Here is a 21,369-nt window from a genome sequence, read left to right as displayed (position 1 = left end):
ACTACATGTCTACTATTCTGCTTGGAAAGATCTATTTGTTACTTAATCTTCTACCTCTTTCTGAATTTTTGCTCTTGACTACGTTTCTTTTTCAGTCAAACCACTGTTGTTCCTAATTAGAAATTTAAATTACATCTGCTGCAGTTTGTACACACCAGGGGATATATTTATGTAATACTTTTAGCCAGCCAAGATATTTTTCATAACTTCAGCATAACATTTTTTCATAAAGTGCTTATTGATGACACGTTGTAAAAATTGTGCAAGAATGGACATGACAGAAGCAGTTGTGTAGCTCAGGAGAGACCTCACAGGAAAAACATTCCTTACATATATTTTTCTTTTATATATTTATTTTTTATGGTGCAGGAACACATTTTCTTGCACTATTCTTTATATATTCTCCCTTAGTATGTCTCATGGATGTGTGCTGTTGGAAAATGAAAATAATCTTACAAATTGTGATATTTCATTAAATTTCAATGAGGTAATTAAGGAAACTCATTTTCAAAGATATACATTTATTTCAGTGACTTGAATGTTGCTTAATCAGGAAATGCCCAGAATACTAAATATAGGTAGGTTGGGCTTGTCTAGATTAGCATCTTTGAGAGTCAGATTGTTGAAAGGGAAGACATGCAGGTTAAAACAGCAGAGGCCTTTGCTGTGGGTGGAAACTAATTGGCTGAAAACATGAATAAATTATACTTGTTATTCATGTCAAGAGCAAGAGAGGAGAGGAGGGATGAATATTTGTATCTACCAAGGCCTTACTTCTGCCACATGATAAAAAAAAAAAAAGATCGTCAGATGTAGGCTCCTCTTCCTATGTAGCAAGTCTGAGGAATAGAAGCTCAATTACTTGCCATGCTTTCTTCTGAATATTATGTTTCAGATTTGGTATGTTCAACCAAGAAAATGTTACTAAGAAGGTTGCTAAGGAATTCTCTAACATGAAACATTTATTCCTGGGACCTCTGTCCTTGAGCCTGGGGTTATGTTAAAATGCTTTCATTTAAAAGGCTCTGAATTTAGGGTTGGATAAATCTTTCCCTCTTTTCATGGTCCTGCACTGTGTCTGGATACTTGTAGGCTACACGTATTGCAATAGATTGACTGCAGTTCTCGTCCTAAAACTAAAGATTGTGGTATGATGTTATTGGACTTAAACGTCTCCAGATGAGATATTGTAGAGTAAGATCTTTTACAAACGGATTGATGTTTCTTTCCAAATCTTTCACAAAATTTGCATACGGGAGGCCTGTGGAACTTGGAAAATTTTCTTTGAAGCAGCTGTTAGTAAAGTCCTACCAAAGAAACACTTCTTTTGCCCTTTGGGATCCTATCTTTTAAACTTCAGCTTGCTATACTTCTCTAAAGATTTCTACACCCCTGGGGCCTCTGTGATGCTCCCCCACCTTGGATCTCTACTTAACATCATCCTACTTTGACATTTGTTTGGGTATTCTTTTTTTTTTTTAAGATTTTATTTATTTGACAGAGAGAGCGAGAGAGGGAACACAAGCAGGGGGAGTGGGAGAGGGAGAAGCAGGCTTCCTGCAGAGCAGGGAGCCCGATGTGGGGCTCAATCCCAGGACCCTGGGATCATGACCTGAGCCGAAGGCAGACACTTAACGACTGAGCCACCCAGGTGCCCCTTGTTTGGGTATTCTTGTGGGGTGCTCCTGTGGCTTCATAAATTGTTCCAAACTAAAGCCTAAGCTCCGTTAAAGTGGTTGGTGTCTGTTTTTTCATATTTCCCCTCACTCTTCAAAAGCCCCTTAACACAAGTCCATAAATAGGTGCTGTAGTTAAGTAGATGACCCTGGAAGTCTATCAAGAGGGTGGTGATAAATGACAATCATACTGTATGCTTTCTGTATTGAACAGAAGAGTTAGCAGCAGATGCGCAATTGGTCTAAGACAAAAGTCCCGGGTTTGAGTCTAAGCACCATCACTTAATTAACCTCATGACCTTTGGCAGATGATTTAATGTCTGTCTTTATCAGGGATTTAATCCCTAAATTCCCTTAAGTCCAAGGGTTCAAGGATAACTTGATTGATCTAGAGCAATGGTTCGCACAGTGTGAGAACAGGGACATTCCCCGGGAACAGTTAAAAATGCAAGTTCTTCAACCCCACCTCAGACCTCCTGAATCAGGAACTTTGCACTTCAATAGACCCTGCAGGTGATTCTGAGGCATGCTGAAGTTTGAGAACTACTGATCTTTGTAGAGTCAAATCCCTGGTATGGCGAGAAGCTCTGTATCATAATGTTCGTGGACATTGAGGATTATGCAGTCATGTCACGGCTGGCATTTAAATCCAGTACCTGTGTTTCATCTTTAAGGCTCTGTACAACGGCTCACCACTGCATCATATTCAAGTGTGCAGCTATTACCAACAGAATTGCAGCTCCCAAGCTCCTATGAAGTGCTGGCAATTGAGGAGTGAAAAATAGTTCTAAGGTGAACAAAGAATATACAATGGACAAGGGATTAATTTCCAGTAGCAGCCTCCTAATTTTGTATTCATAATGTCGTATGCATGGTGAGGCTACAAATGCAACGTCTGCTGATATACATTAGGTAATTGGGCATCTTGCAGCCCCATTTGCATGCAAAGGTGGTTGTACACTTCCCATTTACAAGTCTAAAATTAAAGCCCGGTTTGAAGCAGGCTGAAGTCTTGCTGCTAGGAAAATAATGAGATAAGGAAGAAATGACTTCTGTTAATCAGCACTTTGGCCTCTACTGTTCAATCTTTGCTAATTTGTCCTTTGAAATTGTACATTCTGTGTTGAAGAGACAGAATTCTAAGCATATCTGGGGTGTGTTTTGGTTTAAATCCTACATTTATAAGATGATAGTGTTTATCCAATGCATTTCCCCTAAAACTGGACGCACACATATGCTGCAATCTGTTGCCACCCTAGATTTCTGCTCTGTGAAGGATTTGTGCTCTTGTGGGACTACATGCATCATCTCAAAGAAGAGCAACCCCCCCGCCGCCGCCCAGATTTACAGACTGGGTCTGTGGCATCATTTCATTTTAGTTCAGCCCACATTCATCAAGCAGCTACTTTGTGCCAGGTATCGTGCCAGAGGCTGGGTGTGTACAGATCAGTCAAGTTTCTGGGTCCTCAAAAGCTCACAATATTTTCACAGCTTCCTGGTATCTCAGTGTTGCGTATTTTTGCTTAAATGAAGTCTTCCCAGATCCCCACCCCATGAATTAAAATGTTTCAAGGATCCTTCTCTGATTACGTCCTACCTGTGTCCCCAGGAGAACAGGGGACCTAGTGGACCCATGCCTGGAAGAGTCGAAGCCCCAAAGCATAAGATTATGGCCAGACGACCGCTCAGATGGGTCATGAAGAGAAGGTGGCTGCTTTGCAAATGGCCTATATTTCCAGGTGGCAGGAATAAAGAATGCAGGAGTGTTTTCTGTACCCCCAGTGTGGGTCACAATGGCAGAGAATGCCCATCTAAAGCCCTTTCAAAGGGGCTTTCCCACAAATGCCACCAGGAAGAACAATGGATCCCTACAAAGACAGTTTACCAAGAGCCAACTGTGAGGCAGTCACTGTCCGTCTTCACCAGCTGCTTTATATTTCCATATTTGGCCATGTGCATTTGTTTTACTTTGTCAACTAGATTGTACGCTCCCAGAGAACAGAGCTGGGTCTTAAGAAGACTATCTTCCATGGTACCTATTTGGTGGTGACGATCATAAATATATGAGCAGGAAGACTGTCTGGAGGTGTATATGCATTAGTAGTTTCTCGTGGTAATCAATGTTTTTCTCTTCATTCCAGCCCAGGCGCATATACTGTGATAGCACCAAATGAAAACCGAAGAAATCAGATACAAAGGAGTACGTATATTTGTTCAATCAACATTCAGAATTCTTCTCATCTTCTTATAGAGTAGGATTAGTTTACTTAGGTTTGTAGTATTATTTTCTCATTTGTATAGACTTACTAGATCTTATCAAGTTTTTTTTTCTTTTTTAACTTTAGCTGCTTTAATTGTACCTTTTAAAATTATTCTATTGTTGGTGCTTCTAAATTTGTTTCTCTATGTTAATAGCAGAACTCATAGTGCAATTGTAAATCTAAGATTTCCATTGGCCTAAACTTTTTCACATCTATTGCCAATAAATCTATCTAATTCCCAGGAAATTGGGCTGAGTGCAGATACTTTTACAGGACTAGGAACACTTGTGGAGCAGATGAATTATATATGAAACAGATCATGACCTAATTTGTCCCTTTCTTGATCTGTCCTGCCCCATCCCTTCTTAATAGAATTTTTCTTTAACTTTGTGCTCCCATAATTTTGTAAGTATCAGAGTCTACCCTAAGCTGTTTTTATTTGTGTACCTCAGTTTCCTTGTAAGATTACAACCTGTTTGAGGGCAGGGACTACACCTTACTCATTTTTGTGTTTCTTTTACCTAGTGGGTGTGTAACATATTTGGCTGAAATTGTATGGTAAAAGAAATGCTGGCATTTAAAGCTACAGCATTATACCTTAGAGGTGGATGGAGAACTGAAGTTCCACTAGTTCACAAAGAAGTTATGAGGCTTGTTCAAGTCAAACTGTGGGGCTAGCCCTGACGTTCTGTGCTCTCCTTTATTAGATCTTGGTAGGAAATTTAATATTGTGGCTGAGAATGGACCTACAGCCACAACAGGAAGGCAGGTCCCTAAATTAGAGACTTGGGTCTCCAGGAGACAGGTAGCACCCTGGGTGGTACACCTGCATCAGTGCTGAATACAATTATCACAACTATGCAGAGTGATTGTGGGTACTGCCGCAGGTAATCAGAGGAATGCTTAAAAGATTTTAAGGATTTTAAGCATTTTACAAGCTTTTGATTTAAATACTTTCCAGGAATTTAAGCCTTAGTGTGGTCTGGAATTTTGGGATGTTTCAGAAGTTTTGTTTTTTTTTCTCTATTCTTTAATAGTTAAAAACTACCATATATGGACATTTGAAACAATCAGGTCTAAGGGGTAGATTCAGACGTGCCCTGGAAGACGGTATTAGTATCTTTGGCGCCCCCTGCTGTCACATAGAGGGTATATTTGGGGAAATAGCACCGCTCCACCAAGAGGAGGCTTTCTGCCTGGTGGTATCCAGCACAAGGAACCCACGAACCCTCACTGCTCCTAGTTGCAGTAAGCTTGGGGGACTTTAAAATACAGTTAATATGGGCATCAGAATTCTCTGGGGATATGTTTACTGTGTGTGAAGAGTACTTATCGACATAAGAGTGTTCTTGTTTTGCACACATTCTCTAGAGGAAATTAAAAAAATTAATTTGATGTAGGGTTTTAAAAACGCCAGAATGAGAGGAAAAACTAAACTCCTTTATTTTAGTAGGAGTTCAGGTTTTTTTTTTTTTTTTCCCTCAAATCTGAACCTTCAGTTCATACTTGGAGATGAAGTGCCTGGGCGAGGGGGAGGGGCGAGCCCAGGGTGACTCCAAGGGGCGGCTTCCTTTCCTGGATATTTTGTCCACTTGTGCTTGCATGTAGTTAATTGCCCTCTGATGTTTGTTCCTTAGGCATTCAAGCGACCTGTTTCCTTTTCACATTCTAATAATTGATGATTTGACATTTCTCACCTGGTTTAGTTGCTGAGCAAGAGCTACAGAGTCTTGAGAAATGGAAGGAGCAACATGGAGCGAAGCCCGTTAACCTGGAGCCAAGGCGGTTAGGTAACCCAGCAAGTGCCTGAATCGGGGAGCACGGAGCCACCCAGGGAACCTGTTACTGCTTTGCCTATACTTGTCTTTGGACGCATGTAATAGGTTTTTGGGTCACTGTGCTGCTTGGAATGGAATGCATTTAAAACTGAAACTCTTAGGTAGGCAGGTATGTTATGGTTTCTGATCTTCTGCAAGAAGCAAACGTATGATGCCACAGTTATGTGGGAATAAAGTGATGGCTTAATTGCCGAATAATTTAGAGCCTCTTAGATGATCAGCTCTGAAGAAAGCTTACCTGGGGCGTTGCATATGCCTTGTCATAGCACTAGGCAAGAGGGGAGTAAAAGCTAGTACAAGCATATTAATCCTGACAGTATTAAATGCTAATGGGGAAAAAAATGAATGGCGATTCAATTCTAAAACTAAGATGAGAATGAGCTGGGGACCCGGTGGTAGGTATAAAAAGAACACCACCTGTGTTTTCATTCTACAGACAGAGAGACCTTTGGGCCTCTAGAGCGCATGCTAGTGTGATGAATTGTGTGGGCTGCCTTTGCCTGGTGTTTGAATCATTCAACAGGGATGCCACCTAATGGGAATCATTCATGTCCTTTCTTCTCTTTTCTCTTCCAGCAGCATCTGAGAACTGAAAGGTCTGGATACACTGTTCCCACAGATTCAGTTAATACCAATGCCTTAGAGTCAGGGGCTACTTACTGTCGCAATAGTTTTAGAAAAGTAGTTTTTCCAGGATATAGGTTAAAATAAACTAATTTGGAAATCACTTAATGGGTGAAAGTAATGGTATTATCACCATCATTCCACTGTATTTCATGAAAGGGGTTAATCTCAAGTGTCACCTTTATGCTGAATAAGCCACATTCGAGGGGTATGACCAAGAAACAGCTTTGTCTTTCCTAATGGACCCCCTCAAACCGGCTACGTGGGACTAGTTTTTCCCATGCTCTTTGGATGAAATTAGATCTTTTTGGTCTTTTTCAAATGAAAGCTATCCAGCTAATTCTAGGCATTAAACAGTGTCATTTAGTAATTAATGTTCAGTCCCAGGTACTAATCAAAACTCTGTTACTAATGGAGATTAAAGCTTCTTCCCTGCTCCAGCCCAGGCCTATTCTGGGTAGAAAACTAGCAAAGGAATTGGGACATGGCTGAATTTTTCTCTGTTGACTCCTCTGTTCCCAGATTCTGACCCCTTCTGGGTCAAAGGAGGAGAGAGAGAGATAAGAGAGGTAGGATCTGTACTGCACAGGTCCTGGTTTCTGAAAGTCTTGGTGAATCCTTACTGTGCATTCTCACCCTGGGGTTCTTGGAGTTTTTCAGAGTCCCCTTGCCTACCATTCATCCCTCACTGGATTTCCCTGACATACTTTCCTGCTGGCGTGCTTGGCTTCACCATTGGCTCTTAACTAGGTAGACATCTTTGTAGGGCTCCATTATTCCTCCAGGTGGCCCACATGGCCAAGTCCTTTAAGATGGCTTTAGATTGGCGTTCTCTTTCATGACATCCCAGATTGGGAGCATAGGAGACACTTATGCATCCTTTCTTCCCCCAAACTCTGGGAGTACAGACTCTTTGCCATGCAGCCACCTCTTGATGACCTGAGTAGCCACCTAATAGCAGCCAGGTGTGTGTAGGCTTTGACTTTTCTAGGTACAGGTCCACTAGGTACTTCAGTCTCTTAGGGACGCAGATTGAGTTCTCCAAGTGATTTTCATTAAACCGCTTTGACTCATCTTGACGTGACTGTTCCTTCTTCCCCAAATACACAGAGAAAATGGAATCTGCAAAGTCCTCTTTCCTCTGATTTCTACCTTCCTTTGACCTATCCAACCTCTTTTATAGGCTGAAGGTGGTTGCTAGTTAAGGTTCCCCAAACTGTTTTTCAGTTACCCCCTTGCAGATCCTGCTGAGGGAGCCAGGCCCCTCACTTTAGAATTTGCAGTAGTTGTTGCCTATTATCTTGGGACCTTAGCCAATATGAGCACGAGTCTCATTGTAGCTTTCTGTTAATGATATATCTAGGAATGGTCAAGGTTCTATGCATGGGAAGAGGCTGGGGGTAAAAAAGAAAAGTCTAGAATGCATTAAACTTTGAGAAGAGTTTTGAACAAAACCTTCAAATTCGTAGGCATCTGACCTTCTTTATTTCTATTAATTCTCAACTCCTCCCCTATTCCTCTACCCTTTAGAATATTGGAATAATTCCCGGAGATACTGACAGTGGCTGTAACATTAGATAAAAGCTTCAGTAGGCCTCACTGTTTCTTTCCCATTCCCCAATTCCCCACAACAGAGACTGAAGGGCCCAAACCAAATAGGTCTTATATATCTTTTGGGACTCAGAAGAAATGTCTCTATGGTGTTTTTATCAGTTCAATTACAAAAACTACAGTGAATGCAAATTGTTTTAATGCTTCTTCTGTGCAAATGAATCTTGCCGAGAACTGACACTTTTAGTGACCAAAGCACCAGAGAATTATTTCAAAGGAATTTTTATAATACACATACCAAGCTTGCATAAACACTGAGAAATCCCTAAGCGGCAATTCTTAGATGATTGTCAAGCTGCAAGGATTTCTGTCCCCAAATTATTAGAGGTTTAGGAGAGAACAGGCAGATAATCTAACATCCGTATTTTTCTCTTGAATACCTAAAGAAAGGATAATAAATAGTATGGATTGACAATCAGTTACTAACTAAAATAGTCCCATTGTAATTTTAAAAAACTGGGTTATAAAGACTATGTATTTGTCTAGTGGCAAGACTCCTGAGGATTTCCTGCACTTTGCTACTAGAATATGAGGCATTAGAGTCAAAAGAAGAAAAACAAAGCATCACCAATCATCATCCGTAGTAGGTTAAGAAATGGTTGTACTCAAGCAGGAGGAATGTTCTAGAATTTCTAAGACAGGCAGTATTATTATTAAGCATGGACCTTCAGGTATAATTTCAGTCTAAGTAAAGACTTGAATACCTACATAACTGAAAACCTTAGTGGGATTGTCCTCTTCTTTCAGGAATATGGCACCATATTCTGTCCAGCTCTGTTTCTCTTTTAAGAAATTACCATTCTCTAATGTCTTAGCAAGAAAACTGGTTATATCCTTATTTCCAGGGATATGAAAATGTTAAAGAAATTCAGTGTAGACTTATCATGTATTAATTAGTCTTTGAAGGCTGACATTTCAGCTTAATATTCATGTTTCACATTTTGACTTTTTTTCCATAGGTGGAAGCCAATCAGAGGCTGAAGTCAGGCAGAAACAACAACTCCAACTGATGCAATCTAAATACCAGCAAAAGGTCAGATTCCATCTTTTTTAGTTTAATTTTGGCAAGGAATTTGAGTACCAGCACTTTCAATAACCATGGAATAATACAGTAACTTTACCAAAAACGTAAAACCTTTAAATCGATAGCAGGAGACTCTCACAATCAAAGAAATTAGGAAGCGAGAAAAGAAGAGACAGATATCTAGAATTCTTATCCAAGCCATATGTGTCAATCAGGAGGACCCTTGATAAAGGGATTTATTGTTTATAGCTTAACTCTACCATGTTTTGAATGTTTTATTCCAAGAACATGGATTTGTTTACCTAATGCCAGTCATGAAAGTAGTAGAGAAAGATTTAAGATGCCAGTGACTTTTTTTAAAATAATGAACTCTATGAGTTTTATAATAAGGAAATATTATCTGTTCTTTCTCTCTCCTCAACCTGGGCGTGGGGGTGGGAAGACAGACAGAGACCAAGGAAAAAACACAAGAGATTAATTTCATGGGCAGGGGATGCAGCCTGACCATTCTCTGTGATCTAAGTAGCTGGAAGTGCCAACCTATAATCATGGTGAGGTAAAGCACAAACAATACTGTAATTTGCCTTTCATCATAATTTTGTGTTCCAGAGGTTCAGACTGAAAAATAGTAACTGTGTTTTGTCCTCTGTAATTTCAATACAATTTAGCTAAAAAGAGAAGAATCTGTAAGAATCAAGAAGGAAGCGGAAGAAGCCAAAATGCAAAAAATGAAGGCAATTCAGAGAGAGAAGGTAGGACAGTAGAAAGAATGATGAGCTACCGTTTACGGAAGGCTTACTGCATGCCAGGTTCTCTTCTCCACACTGCCCATACACAAATTCATTGAATTCTCACAATAACTTTACGAGTATATGTTATTCTTATTACCTCAGTTTACAAATGAGGAAACTGGCAGAGAGGACAGATAACTTGACCAAGGGCTCATGGCCAGTAAGCAGAAGAAGTAGGATTCAAATCCAGGCAGACTGGCCTCCAAGCTAGAGTTCTTAGTGACCACACTGTCTCACCTCCCAGGCAAGCGATCCAAGTAGGGGCTGTGTATTTGACCAGAAGGCAAAGTAGTTAGTAATGATAGCATTTGGGGCACTGCCATGTTTATATCCAAATATTGAATTTTCTGGGGTGAGTGTTCAATAGGTGAACATACCTCTCTTCCTGATAAAAGAAAAAGTGTGCATTTGCATTTCAGTATTACTGACAGGATCTATGCAAAATCTTGAAGCGAAAGCGATGTTTTTCATTTTGATAACTCTTTCTGGGGCTTGGCGGAAAAAATCTCTTAAAAATGTTTTTCTGGTTAAGCGACTGCCTTCGGCTCAGGTCATGATCCTGGAGTCCCGGGATCGAGTCCCACATCGGGCTCCCTGCTCAGCAGGGAGTCTGCTTCTCCCTCTGACCCTCTTTCCTCTCATGCTCTCTATCTCTCATTCTCTCTCTCTCTCAAATAAATAAAATCTTTAAAAAAAAAAATGTTTTTCTGCTACAGAAGAATGAAGAATGTAGTGTTCTACCCCCACCTCTCCTTCCTCCTCCCATTCTCCACAAAGTCCTAAGCTGTAGTAGGTTTTAAGTACTGGAGGTATGGGGGTGGGGCGCCTGGGTGGCTCAGTTGGTTAAGCGTCTGCCTTTGGCTCAGGTCATGATCTCAGGGTCCTGGGATCGAGCCCCTCATCGGGCTTCCCGCTCGGCAGGAAGCCTGCTTCTCCCTCTTCCACTCCCCCTGCTTGTGTTCCCTCTCTCACTGTCTCTCTCTGTGAAATAAATAAATAAAATCTTAAAAAAAAAAAGTACTGGAGGTATGGGGACATTGGCTCATGATACTCACCACCGAGCATGGCACCTGCTGCAAGTATAAGTCATGGAAACATCGTTCCTATTCTTGCTGTCTGCCTTCCTGTCTGTCTGCCTGTCTCTTTCTCTCTCCCTCCTTCCCTTTCTTTCTTTTTTTCTTTTAAAGACTGAATGTTGGTCAAAATTTAAGCCTGGTTACCAAGCAATAGATATTTTTACCAGTTGGAGTTAATGAAGCCAAATGTGATGGCTTATAAAACACAGGCGAGTATATGAGTCTTTTCTGCTGTCCACCTGGCTGGTGAGCAGACCGTCTTTCTTATAAGGTATTTGGTTATGTTGTATGATCTTGGGCAGCTCCCCGCCATGCCCCTAAACTAAGCCCCACCTCCTCCTCTTCTCTCGTGGCTGGGAGCATCTGTAGATGGAGATGTGGGCTCTGGCGTGGAGATAAGACTGGACTTCTACGTGAGGAACTCTAATGAAATGCTGGAGGTGTAAGACAGAAGGGTATAAGAACTTTTGCTTGCAAAATCTGATTTGGCAATCTGTTTCCAATTGATCAGCTACTACACCTTCACTGAAAAGATTTTTATTACAATAATTCGTTTTTAACCTTTAAAACATTTTTTGTTTCTTTTTCTACTTCTCTATTCCCTATCCTTTTTCATCCAACTCCCCCCTTTCATTTCTTTTTCTTCAAAGGAAGGCTCACACTTTGGTCTTGTGATTGTAGAGGAGGTGTCCCATTTACATAGTCAGTCTGCATTTCAGGGGGAATTAAGAAGATCATCCAGCCATCACCAGGAATTGAATTAAGAGGCTTGCAGATCCTGAAGAATTACTGTGTTGCAACTTCTTCTTCTAAAAGCCACGTATTAGTGGTCATTTAATACCCATAATTGGCTGGCTTATGGGTTATTTATAGCTCATTTCTTCCCGGGGTCAAATAATGTACGCTATTCAGAAATGCTGGTGGCTGAAGTGGTTTTCTTTCACATTGAGTAAAAGCAGCATTTTTCTCTTTCCAAGTTGTACTGTAACACTAGATGTATCGCAATCATTAACTACAGAAATCTTAATTGGATTGGTTTTTCTAATGTGATAACTATAATGATTATTGGTATAATTTTGTCCAAAAGTGAAAGATGGGGAGAGAACGTTGATATGTTGATCCTTCCCATTCAAAATGTGTTCCTTGAACCAGCAGCCTTGGCATCACTTGTTAGAAATGCAGAATCTTGGGGCACCTGGGTGGCTCAGTCAGTTAAGTATCTGCCTTTGGCTCAGGTCATGATCCCAGGGTCCTGGGATCAAGCCCCACATCAGGCTCCCTGCTCAGCGGAGAGCCTGCTTCTCTCTCTCCCTCTGCTGCTCCCCCCTTGCTTGTGTGCTTGCTGTCTCTCTCTGTCAGATAAATAAATAAAATCTTTTAAAAAAAAAAGAAATGCAGAATCTTGAGACCCCACCTGAAACCTTCTGAACCAGGACCTGCATTTTAATAAGCTCCCCAGTTGATTCTTAGTGCATAGAAAAGTTGAGGAGCATTAATGTAAGCTAGTGAACAAGATAAGGAGCAGCCTGCCCTGGTCCTTCCATAGACTTGATTTCTCTGGTTAATTGCCCTGTGCTGCCACCAGGACCTAGCTCTTCCTGTTGGATATAAATCTGTGGCTTTTCCTACTAAATGTGAGCCTATTTAGTAGCTTGTGTAAGATAAAAGAAAAATGGACATTAGCCATCTAGAAATGGCATACTTCACATTGCCAGTGTGGAAATGGCCAAGGGAAGCAATAATGGCAGTGCTTATGGAGCATTTATTCTTTAAAATGCACAGCAAACACCCATATGGACAGCAGCCTGCAAAATACCATCCTCTTCTCCAGGCAAATGGCTACTGTCCAGGAACTCTAAGTCAAGTAGAAACCAAGCAGCCTATTGCCACCTGAGAGTCCCTAGCTTGGCCTCTGGTCTTAACCCCCCTTGCCCTTCAGTTCTCCCTCTCTCCCAGGCAGGGTCACCATGGAACACGGGGTCTCTAAATGGTCACCACCTGTGTGTGAGTGAGGGGAGAGTAAACTATATTCCCTGCTAGCACATGTGAGTGGTCTTTGATTTTTAATAAGCACAAGGATGTGAAAAGCAGCCAGCTCTTTAGCATCTGGTCATGTCAATGGCTTCAGGGAGAGTTAGTCCTATAGGTGAAGGGGAAGCACTTGGATACTCCAATCAAACTTTTATTTTCTGTACTAGGGTATGTTGATGTTATGTGTTCTTCCCCTGGTGTGTACTAGAGCCTCCTGGACTTCATCTTGGTAACTTGAAACCGACCATTGTGGGAATATTTTCACCACAGAAATCAGTAAATGCTACAAGTCAACCTTCCCCTCCTCCTCTTTGCTAGAGCTGGTTGCTAAGTTTATCAGCACACCACTGCTTTAGCCCTAAGTGAAAGAGGGCCTCCCTCACCTTCCCCTACCACACACATTCCAAAGCCAAGCCTCTGAGGGCTAAGAAGGGCAAAGATTTCGTGAAGTATCTGGCATATTATATGTCTGATGCTTACTGATATAAAACTAGATTATAACCCATGTAGTAGGCAGAATAATGTCCCATTCTCTGCCCCTCCACATTCTAATCCCTGGAACCTAGGAATATATTATGTTACCTGGCAAAGGGTCGGGGGGGATTACATATGCAGGTGGAATTAAGGTTGCTAATCAGCTTACCTTCAAATAGAGAACCCTGCATTATCCAGGTGGCTCCAATGTAATCAAATTGAAAGAGGGAGGTGGGAGATTGAGAGCTGAAGAGATGGCAGCAAGAGAAAGATCCGGCCTGCCACTGTTGGCTTTAAGATGGAGGAAGGGGCCATGAACCTAGGAATGGAGGTGGCCTCTAGAAGCTGGAAAAGGCAAGGAAAGATTCTCCCCTGGAGCCTCCAGAAGAAAAGTAGTCCTTCTGACACCTTGATTTTAACCCAATGACACCGTCTTGGACTTCTGATCTCCAGAGCTGTAAGATTATTAGAGTAAACTTGCATTGTTTGAAGCCACTAAGTTTTGGCGATTTGTTACAGCAACAATAGGAAACTAATACAACTCATGTGGTTTCATGATAATGTATTAGCTTCTCTTTCTGGAAATCTATAAGTCAGAGAAAATATCCCTAAACTATTAGAACAGCAGTGTGAAAGAAAATCGTTAAACAAAGGCAGCATACCAGGTATAAGTACTTTCTTTGCCAACTGGCTCTTGCAGGATAAGTACACAGGTTTTCATAAATCCTCACAACAAGGCCTTTGCCTGAATTTTGTGCTATGAGAGTAAACCTCCACCATGATTTTCCCTCATAATTCCATTGATGGATTAGGTAATACAATTTTTTTCTCCCCCAGGCTTTCATAATACCCACACACTTGAAACATGAAAATCTTCCAATTCCATGTTAAAGACCCTCCCTACCTCCTGGATTCCTCTTCTTCTGCCTTTGATCTACTTATGTTTGAAATGATATTACACAGTGGTATATAGTTTATAAATACTTTCATTTAATACTCAGAACCTTTTGTGGTCTTATAACCTCAGAAACGGCAGGAAACCAGCCAGAGATCTGGGTAGCCCCTGATGACTTTCCTTCTTCTTTCTAGTAAACTATAAAGTCATAAAGCTGAGAGTTATTTGGAGCACTGGAGGTCACCATTTTTTATGCAGACACTGAGAAGCATTGTTAGTTTTAAAGTGTTTTTTTTTTTTTTTTAAGATTTTATTTGAGAGAGAGAGAATGAGCAGGGGGAGAAGGAGAAACTGGTTCCCTGCTGAGCAGGGGGCCAGATGCTGGGCTTGATCCCAGGACTCTGGGATCATGATCTGAGCGGAAGGCATACACTCAATGACTGAGCCACCCTGGTGACCCTGCTAGTTAGTTTTAATGCTATAAAGTGAAGTAGGAACTAACCAGTAGAAAATAAGGTATGCATATTAGATGCAGAGATGCATACATATACATTCTTTTTTAAGGAATCACATTTGTTGCTTATTTCTAGGAAGCAAGTAGTAGCAAAGGCTAACCGTTTAAGACAGATTATAGGGTAAAACCACATTGAGGTACTTACTGCAATATTGTTTTTATAAACTAGGAAAAATGTCCATTTCCTTATCTGTAAAATGGGTATAATAATATAATGGAACGGAAGGCTTAAAGGATACAATATGTGGAAAGCCCTTAGTACAATGGCTAGCACGTGGTAATCACTGACTTGGGGTGCCCTAACGTAATTAATTATAGCTGTAGAGAAGTGCTTTAACACGATCTCATTTGACTTTGTTGTCTCAGGCTGGTGCGTGGAAGGCAAAGCATTATTTTACACATGAATTGGTTCAATTATTTCATTTTTACGAAACCCCCATGAATGAGATTGCTCGAGAAAGCAAACACACATGCTTTTGTGGGTTTTCTTCTTTTGCTCCACCAGGTTTGTGGGCTTTCCTGCCATCTGGGTCTCTAACAGTGCCTACCCTGTGGCGCCCCACTCTGCAGGCCTGGACCACCTCTCATTACCAAGATCTTCCTCCTCTCTCTTTTTCTCCCTTTCTTTCACTTTCAGCTTATGATCTCCTCTCTCACCTTCTGGGAAATAAAGTCCATCAGGCCATAAGGACCTTTATTTTTCTGTTTCTGTACTCTTCCTTTGCTGTTTCTACCCCCACCCCATCTCAGAGGGAATAAGAAAGTGCTTTTCTTTGTTGCTACGATGGATTCTTCCGCTTGTGTTTATTATCCCCTCCTCCCTCCCATCTCGTCAGGAACCTTGCTGCTCCATCAGTTAAGCCCCCTTTTTTCTGGTTACTTTCCTGTCCCCCCACCCCTTCTGTCTCTTGGGACATAATCCTACTCAGTCCCCTTAAAAACAAAGGCTCTTTCTCTGTTCTGGTTTGCTTTCAACTCCTCCAAGTGTCATGGCCCAACTGCTTGAAAGCCTTTCCACCACATTTGGTTCCCAAATGCCAGTCTGTGGACCGACTTCTAGCAATCACCTAAACCAAAGAATCTCTTGTTTTTAAAAATGTCCCTTAGGTGATGCTGAGTGCAGCTGGCTTAGGGACCTGCCTTCTTTGAGTTCTCATCTCTATTGGTTCCTTGGCGGGCTGAGTTTGATTTCTGTCTCCAGTACCGCACTGGTACTGATCTAGCTAGGAGCACCAAGGGTGCTCTTAATTTAAAAAACCTCATGGAGACTCTAATTTCTAATTTATTTAAACTCTTTGTAATATGGTAACTATTAAGTACTTTGTCCTTCAAATTCCACCTCTCTGGATTTCCAGGTCCTCCCCTCACCCCACATGTTTTTCTACCATCGATATTCTATCTAGGTCCCATCCCTGTACCTATCCAACCATAGTCTTGGGTGAACGTCCTCACATTTCCACATTTAAGGGTTAGCCATTGCTTGTGCTGGTGATTTCTGAAATCTGTATCTCTAGCCCATATTCCTGAATCCCAGAACCACGCATTCTACTGTATGCTTGATCTTTCTCTCTAGATGTGCCACAAGTAGATCTCAAATCCAGTAGGTTCAAAGCCAAACTTCTGCTCATTCTGATGCTCTTAATGGCCATCCTCCTGTACTATTGCCCCTTGCCTCACTCATCTTTCATTGATATAGTCTACCTCCTATTACTTCTTTTTTCCCCCTCTATTATTTCTGTTCCCTGCATTTTTCTAGAGTTTGCCCATCCTTCTCTGTCCCCGTTGCCTTAATTTGGGACTCATAATTTATGGCCTGGATTATTGTGAGAACCACTCCACTGGTTTTTATATTTGTGGTCCTTCCTGCAGTTTATTCTCCACATTGCTTTCAGAGTGAGCTGCTTACTCTCCTGCTTAAAATAACATAATGGCTCATCGTTGCCTTTAATGAAGTCCAAAGTCCTTTACTTGGCATTTAAATTCCTCTCTCACCACCCCTTCCCATTTCTTCCACCTTATCTTCACTACAAACACCTTTCAATTTATCCATGAGCTTCTTGGAGTTCCCTAAACAGGCTTAATCTCTCATGCCTTTGTTTACTGAAAATATTGTAAGTTATGGGAATATTCCTTCCCTATAGGTCCCTACTATAGCCCGTCATTGCCTTTGTGCAAATTAGAAGCAGATTCTTCATGCAGGCAGTCATTTCTGTGGGTGCTCAGGTTGCTGACTGATAGTACTTTTCTGGGACAGAGAAAAAGATACCTGCGCTGTGCTGAGACACCCCGTGCTGGGATATAGGGCTTGGTGAGCTGAATGCCAGCCCTCTTTTAGCCTCCCCAACCCCTTTCCTGGCCCCCCTGAGTAGTGAGCAACCTGTGTAATGGAGTGAAGTAGCCCTGCTCCCATCAGCTCCTCCTGCTGGAAAACTTGCTAAGATTGATCTCTGTTTCGAATTTAGACCATGGTTCTTATCCTTAAATTTGGTCATCAGCCCCTTGGTGAATCTGAAGAAAGCTATGGATGAACCCACTCTCTGTAAAAATGAGCATCCTCTTAACATAGAGTTTACTCACGAACCCAAGGTTAGAAACCACATTCTGAATGTTAATCAACTTGGCTCCCGTGCCCAGGATGGGGTCTGCCACTTAGTGGACACTAGATTAATGTTTGTGGAACTGTTGAAAGCACTACTCTATGCTTTTTCTCTGGTCATATTGTTTGCAAACCTCTATCCCCCCACATATTTTATACACTGCCATCATTTCTTTCTTGTCTGTGTTCCCAGCTAGCCTCTGAAATTTTCCAGAGGAGGCACTGCTCCGTTCGTATCTGTATTCTCAGCATCTAACATAGTACCAAGCTTATAATAGGCATTTGATAAATGTTTGAACAAATGAGATTCAGTAATATTAAATGATTTGCTTAAGGTTACTCAGTGGTGGTGGATCTGGAGCTGGTTACATAATTTTTTCTTTTAGACCCCATGCTCTTAGATATTTAATTATTTAATTAGAGTGTGTGTGCATGTGCGAGCCGGGTGGGGACGGGCAGAGGGAGAGAGAGAATCTTAAGCAAATTCAACACCCAGCATGGAGCCCCATGCTCAGTCTCATGACCCTGAGATCATGACCTGAGCCGAAACCAAGAGTTGAACACCAACAAACTGAGCCACCCAGGTGCCCCTAAACATTTTACATTTCTATATATATACACACACATTTTATATATATATAAAGTATGGTTGGATGACTCCTTAATTCTCTGTTAATTGGAAAGAAATAAATAGTATGACTAAATGTAAGTATTCAGATTAGCATAATAAACAGTTCCTACATTGATAGGTATTGAATATAATTTCTTAAATACTCTTATTTTGCAAAATACTTCTCCGTCAACTTCTGAGGGATAAACAGACTTTTTGGACAGAATTTAGCTACTGAGTAACTTTTTCATGAGTTGAATTCAATGATAATCTATTAGTGAAGAGATCAAAACTGGGTTTCCAATTTTTAACCTTGCTAAAGGAACCCAGCCCTGGTCTCCAGATGCTTGTGTGGTTTTCTCGCTATTTTCAAAGTAGCATTCCTTACAGTGGTTTAATGAATCCCTACTGCTTGCTTGCTGTCTTTTACTGCCCCCCCCCACTTTTTTCCAGAGATGTAGGGGCTCATTACAATTGATCATGTTGGTCTCATGAATCAGGATTTTTTTTTCTAGGTTGAGAGCCTGTTGATTTGGTTTCACAATTCTCTATTAGTTTACTTCTTAGAACTTGTTTCATGAATAATCCAATTGCTTTGTATTATAATTGATTCCTTTTGTAATAAACCTCCTTTGTTTTTTTCTGAAACTGAAACCTTCATTTTACTTTTTTTTTTTAAGATTTTATTTACTTATTTGACAGAGAGTGTGCACGAGTGCACACACAAGCAGGGGGAAGCAGCAGGCAGAGGGAGAAGCAGGCTCCCCGCTGAGCAGGGAGCCCGATGCGGGACTTTATCCCAACTCTGGGATCATGACCTGAGCTGAAGGCAGATGCCCAACTGACTGAGCCACCCAGGCGCCCCTCCATTTTACTTTTCAAAATAGGACTAGTAAGTGGTTCTGTGTGAATGAAGACTTTCATGGAAATGAACAACATGAACAGTTTTTCCCTTTCTTCAAAAGATGGAGCCAAACTTATGTCAGGGTTTAGAAGTGATGATTTCCATTATTCCCTTTTCACAGGTCTTCCTGCTAGGCAAATCCAGTTCTTTCATTAAAGCAAACCCAGCTGCTTTCTGTCTCCCTTGGATTCATTTAAAACTTCAAGTCTCCCCTGTGTTGTAGCACTTGTTTTAACTCCATATTAAACTTGTTTTCAGGGAACTTCACTTGTTTTTCATAGGCAAGTTTAAAAAAAAAAATGACAGTTATGTCATAGTGAACAAAAAGCTCCAGGGTTATTTAAGTTGGATTAAAATATGCCAGAGCCTTGGTGATAGTAATATCAAATACGAAGTCCTTTGTTTCTAGATTCTCCAAACAACTAATTAAAAAAATAACTTATTCCATTCCATTTTTTATGACATTTGCTGCTCAGTCTCTCAACAGCTTTAAGTATCTGATTCTAAGGAGGGAGTTGAGTCGGCTTATTGAAAATCTTTTTCTTAATGCTTTAATGGAATGTGGGTGGGTTGTGTGTGTATATATATATATATATGTATACACACACACACACACACACACATACACACATATATAATTTTTTATGAACTACTTAACCATTTCTTATAATTTTCATTCAACATACTTGGTGTGGAAATTTCATATTTCCCTTAAACCATCTTGAAAACACTTCTTAAAATATAAATGCTGCCATCATTTGAACTACAGAATAAAAATGTGAATACTGATCCTGTGATTATACCAATCAAGTTGGGAGAGGGGAGCCATGGCAGGAATCTGGGGCTCCTGGCTTTCAGTAAACAGTACCCATGGGTTGAGAGGGCACATCTTGGAAGCCCTGCTAGGTACCATCTTGGACTACTGGGGCCACTTGAACCTAAGGATTTTGGACCTTGGGTAAGTTTAACACTATGATTCTGCTTAAAGCTTCCCTAATAGGTGGCATTTTGATTTTTGCAATTTCAGAGCAATAAACTAGAGGAGAAAAAAAGACTTCAAGAAAACCTCAGAAGAGAAGCATTTAGAGAGCACCAGCAATAGTAAGTTTGTATCTTCAGAACTTTGTACCTTTATAGGCATATTGTTCATACTGCTTTTAAGTTCTAGGTGCTGGTAACTGTTTAAGACCACTGGTATTGGATTATTGGCTGTTACATTAATTATGTAATTAAACTCTGTCATTATGAAAGTGAGGTTCTGAGGTTCACAGAGTATTCTTTAGTAGTCAATCGATTTGAAATAATACTGCTAGGGGCGCCTGGGTGGCTCAGTCGTTAGTCTGCCTTCAGCTCAGGTCATGATCCCAGGGTCTTGGGATCGAGTCCCACATTGGGCTCCCTGCTCAGCGGGAAGCCTGCTTCTCCCTCTCCTACTCCCCCTACTCGTGTTCCCTCTCTCGCTGTGTCTCTGTGAAATAAATAAATAAAATCTTAAAAAAAAAGGAAGTAGGGAGGCGGAGCAAGATGGCGGAGGAGTAGGAGACCTAGATTTTGTCTGGTCTCAGGAATTCAGCTGAATAGGGATCAAACCATTCTGAACACCTACGAACTCAACAGGAGATCGAACAGGAGAGTAGAAACAACTCTCTGAACAGAGAAGCGACCACTTACTGGAAGGTAGGGCGTGCGGAGAAGTGAATCCGAGGCGATATTCGGGAGGATAGACGGCGGGGGAGGGGCCTCCGCCGGCCGCTTCTGGCAAGTGCTAGAGCCGCGGAGCACAAAATCGGACCTTTTAGAAGTTGGCTCGGCGGAGGGACGTCGCTGCAGTGGCTAAGCGGGGGGTGGAATCCTCCCGGGACAGTGTGGTCTCAGGACCCTTGGGGTCACAGAGAGACCGGGGGTGCCTGAGTGCGCCAGAGCTCCCAGGTATCGGAGCGGGGAAGTCGGCTGCAGATACGGAGCAGAGTCGCGGGCTCTCAGCTCGGGGTTGCCATAAACTGTGATCTGCGGCCCAGTCGGGACACGGCTCCCCCAGCAGGGACCCAACAAGCAGCAGATCCGGGGAGACTCCCCTTCCTTCCCGGGGAGGAGCGGTGCGGGAACGCACTGCAGGGATCTGCTGGGTTTGGAGACTCCGCGTGGGGTCGGGTGCCAGAGATAGCAACGCTCGATCACAGGCCGGGTGAGCACGGAGTGCGGCCGGGGACCAGGGACACGGAAGTGACTGCTTTTCTCTGGGGGCACACGGAGGAGCGGGGCCCCGAGTTCTCAGCTCCTCCGAGTGGAGATTGGGAGGCCACCATTTCTGCCCTGGTCCTCCAAAGCTGTACCGAGAGCTTGCAGGGAACAAAAGCTCCTGAGAGCAAACCTGAGCAGCTTCCTTAGCCCGGACCGACAAGGGCGGGGCAATTCTGCCTCCGGCAAAGACATTTGGAAACCAC

At 41.9% G+C, this 21,369-nt stretch overlaps 1 protein-coding gene across 3 annotated transcripts in view; it reads left to right on the top strand.

Annotated features, from left to right (window-relative positions):
• Positions 1–21,369, top strand: part of EPSTI1 (epithelial stromal interaction 1) — a 95,024-nt gene that overhangs the window by 13,834 nt on the left and 59,821 nt on the right. For 2 of the 3 annotated variants that reach the window (XM_027591093.2, XM_027591092.2), the window contains exons 2-6: positions 3,818–3,876; positions 5,644–5,727; positions 8,970–9,043; positions 9,703–9,786; positions 19,953–20,026. In XM_027591093.2, the coding sequence (XP_027446894.1) occupies positions 3,818–3,876; positions 5,644–5,727; positions 8,970–9,043; positions 9,703–9,786; positions 19,953–20,026 (375 nt within the window). Of the gene's footprint in view, positions 1–3,817; positions 3,877–5,643; positions 5,728–5,766; positions 5,885–8,969; positions 9,044–9,702; positions 9,787–19,952; positions 20,027–21,369 lie in introns of those variants that run through there. The other variant, XM_027591094.2, reaches the window with a different exon arrangement.

This window comes from Zalophus californianus, chromosome 3 (assembly GCF_009762305.2).
Source record: "Zalophus californianus isolate mZalCal1 chromosome 3, mZalCal1.pri.v2, whole genome shotgun sequence".
In the NCBI taxonomy this organism is placed as follows: Eukaryota; Metazoa; Chordata; class Mammalia; order Carnivora; family Otariidae; genus Zalophus; species Zalophus californianus.
This window is presented reverse-complemented; position numbering and strand designations above follow the sequence as displayed.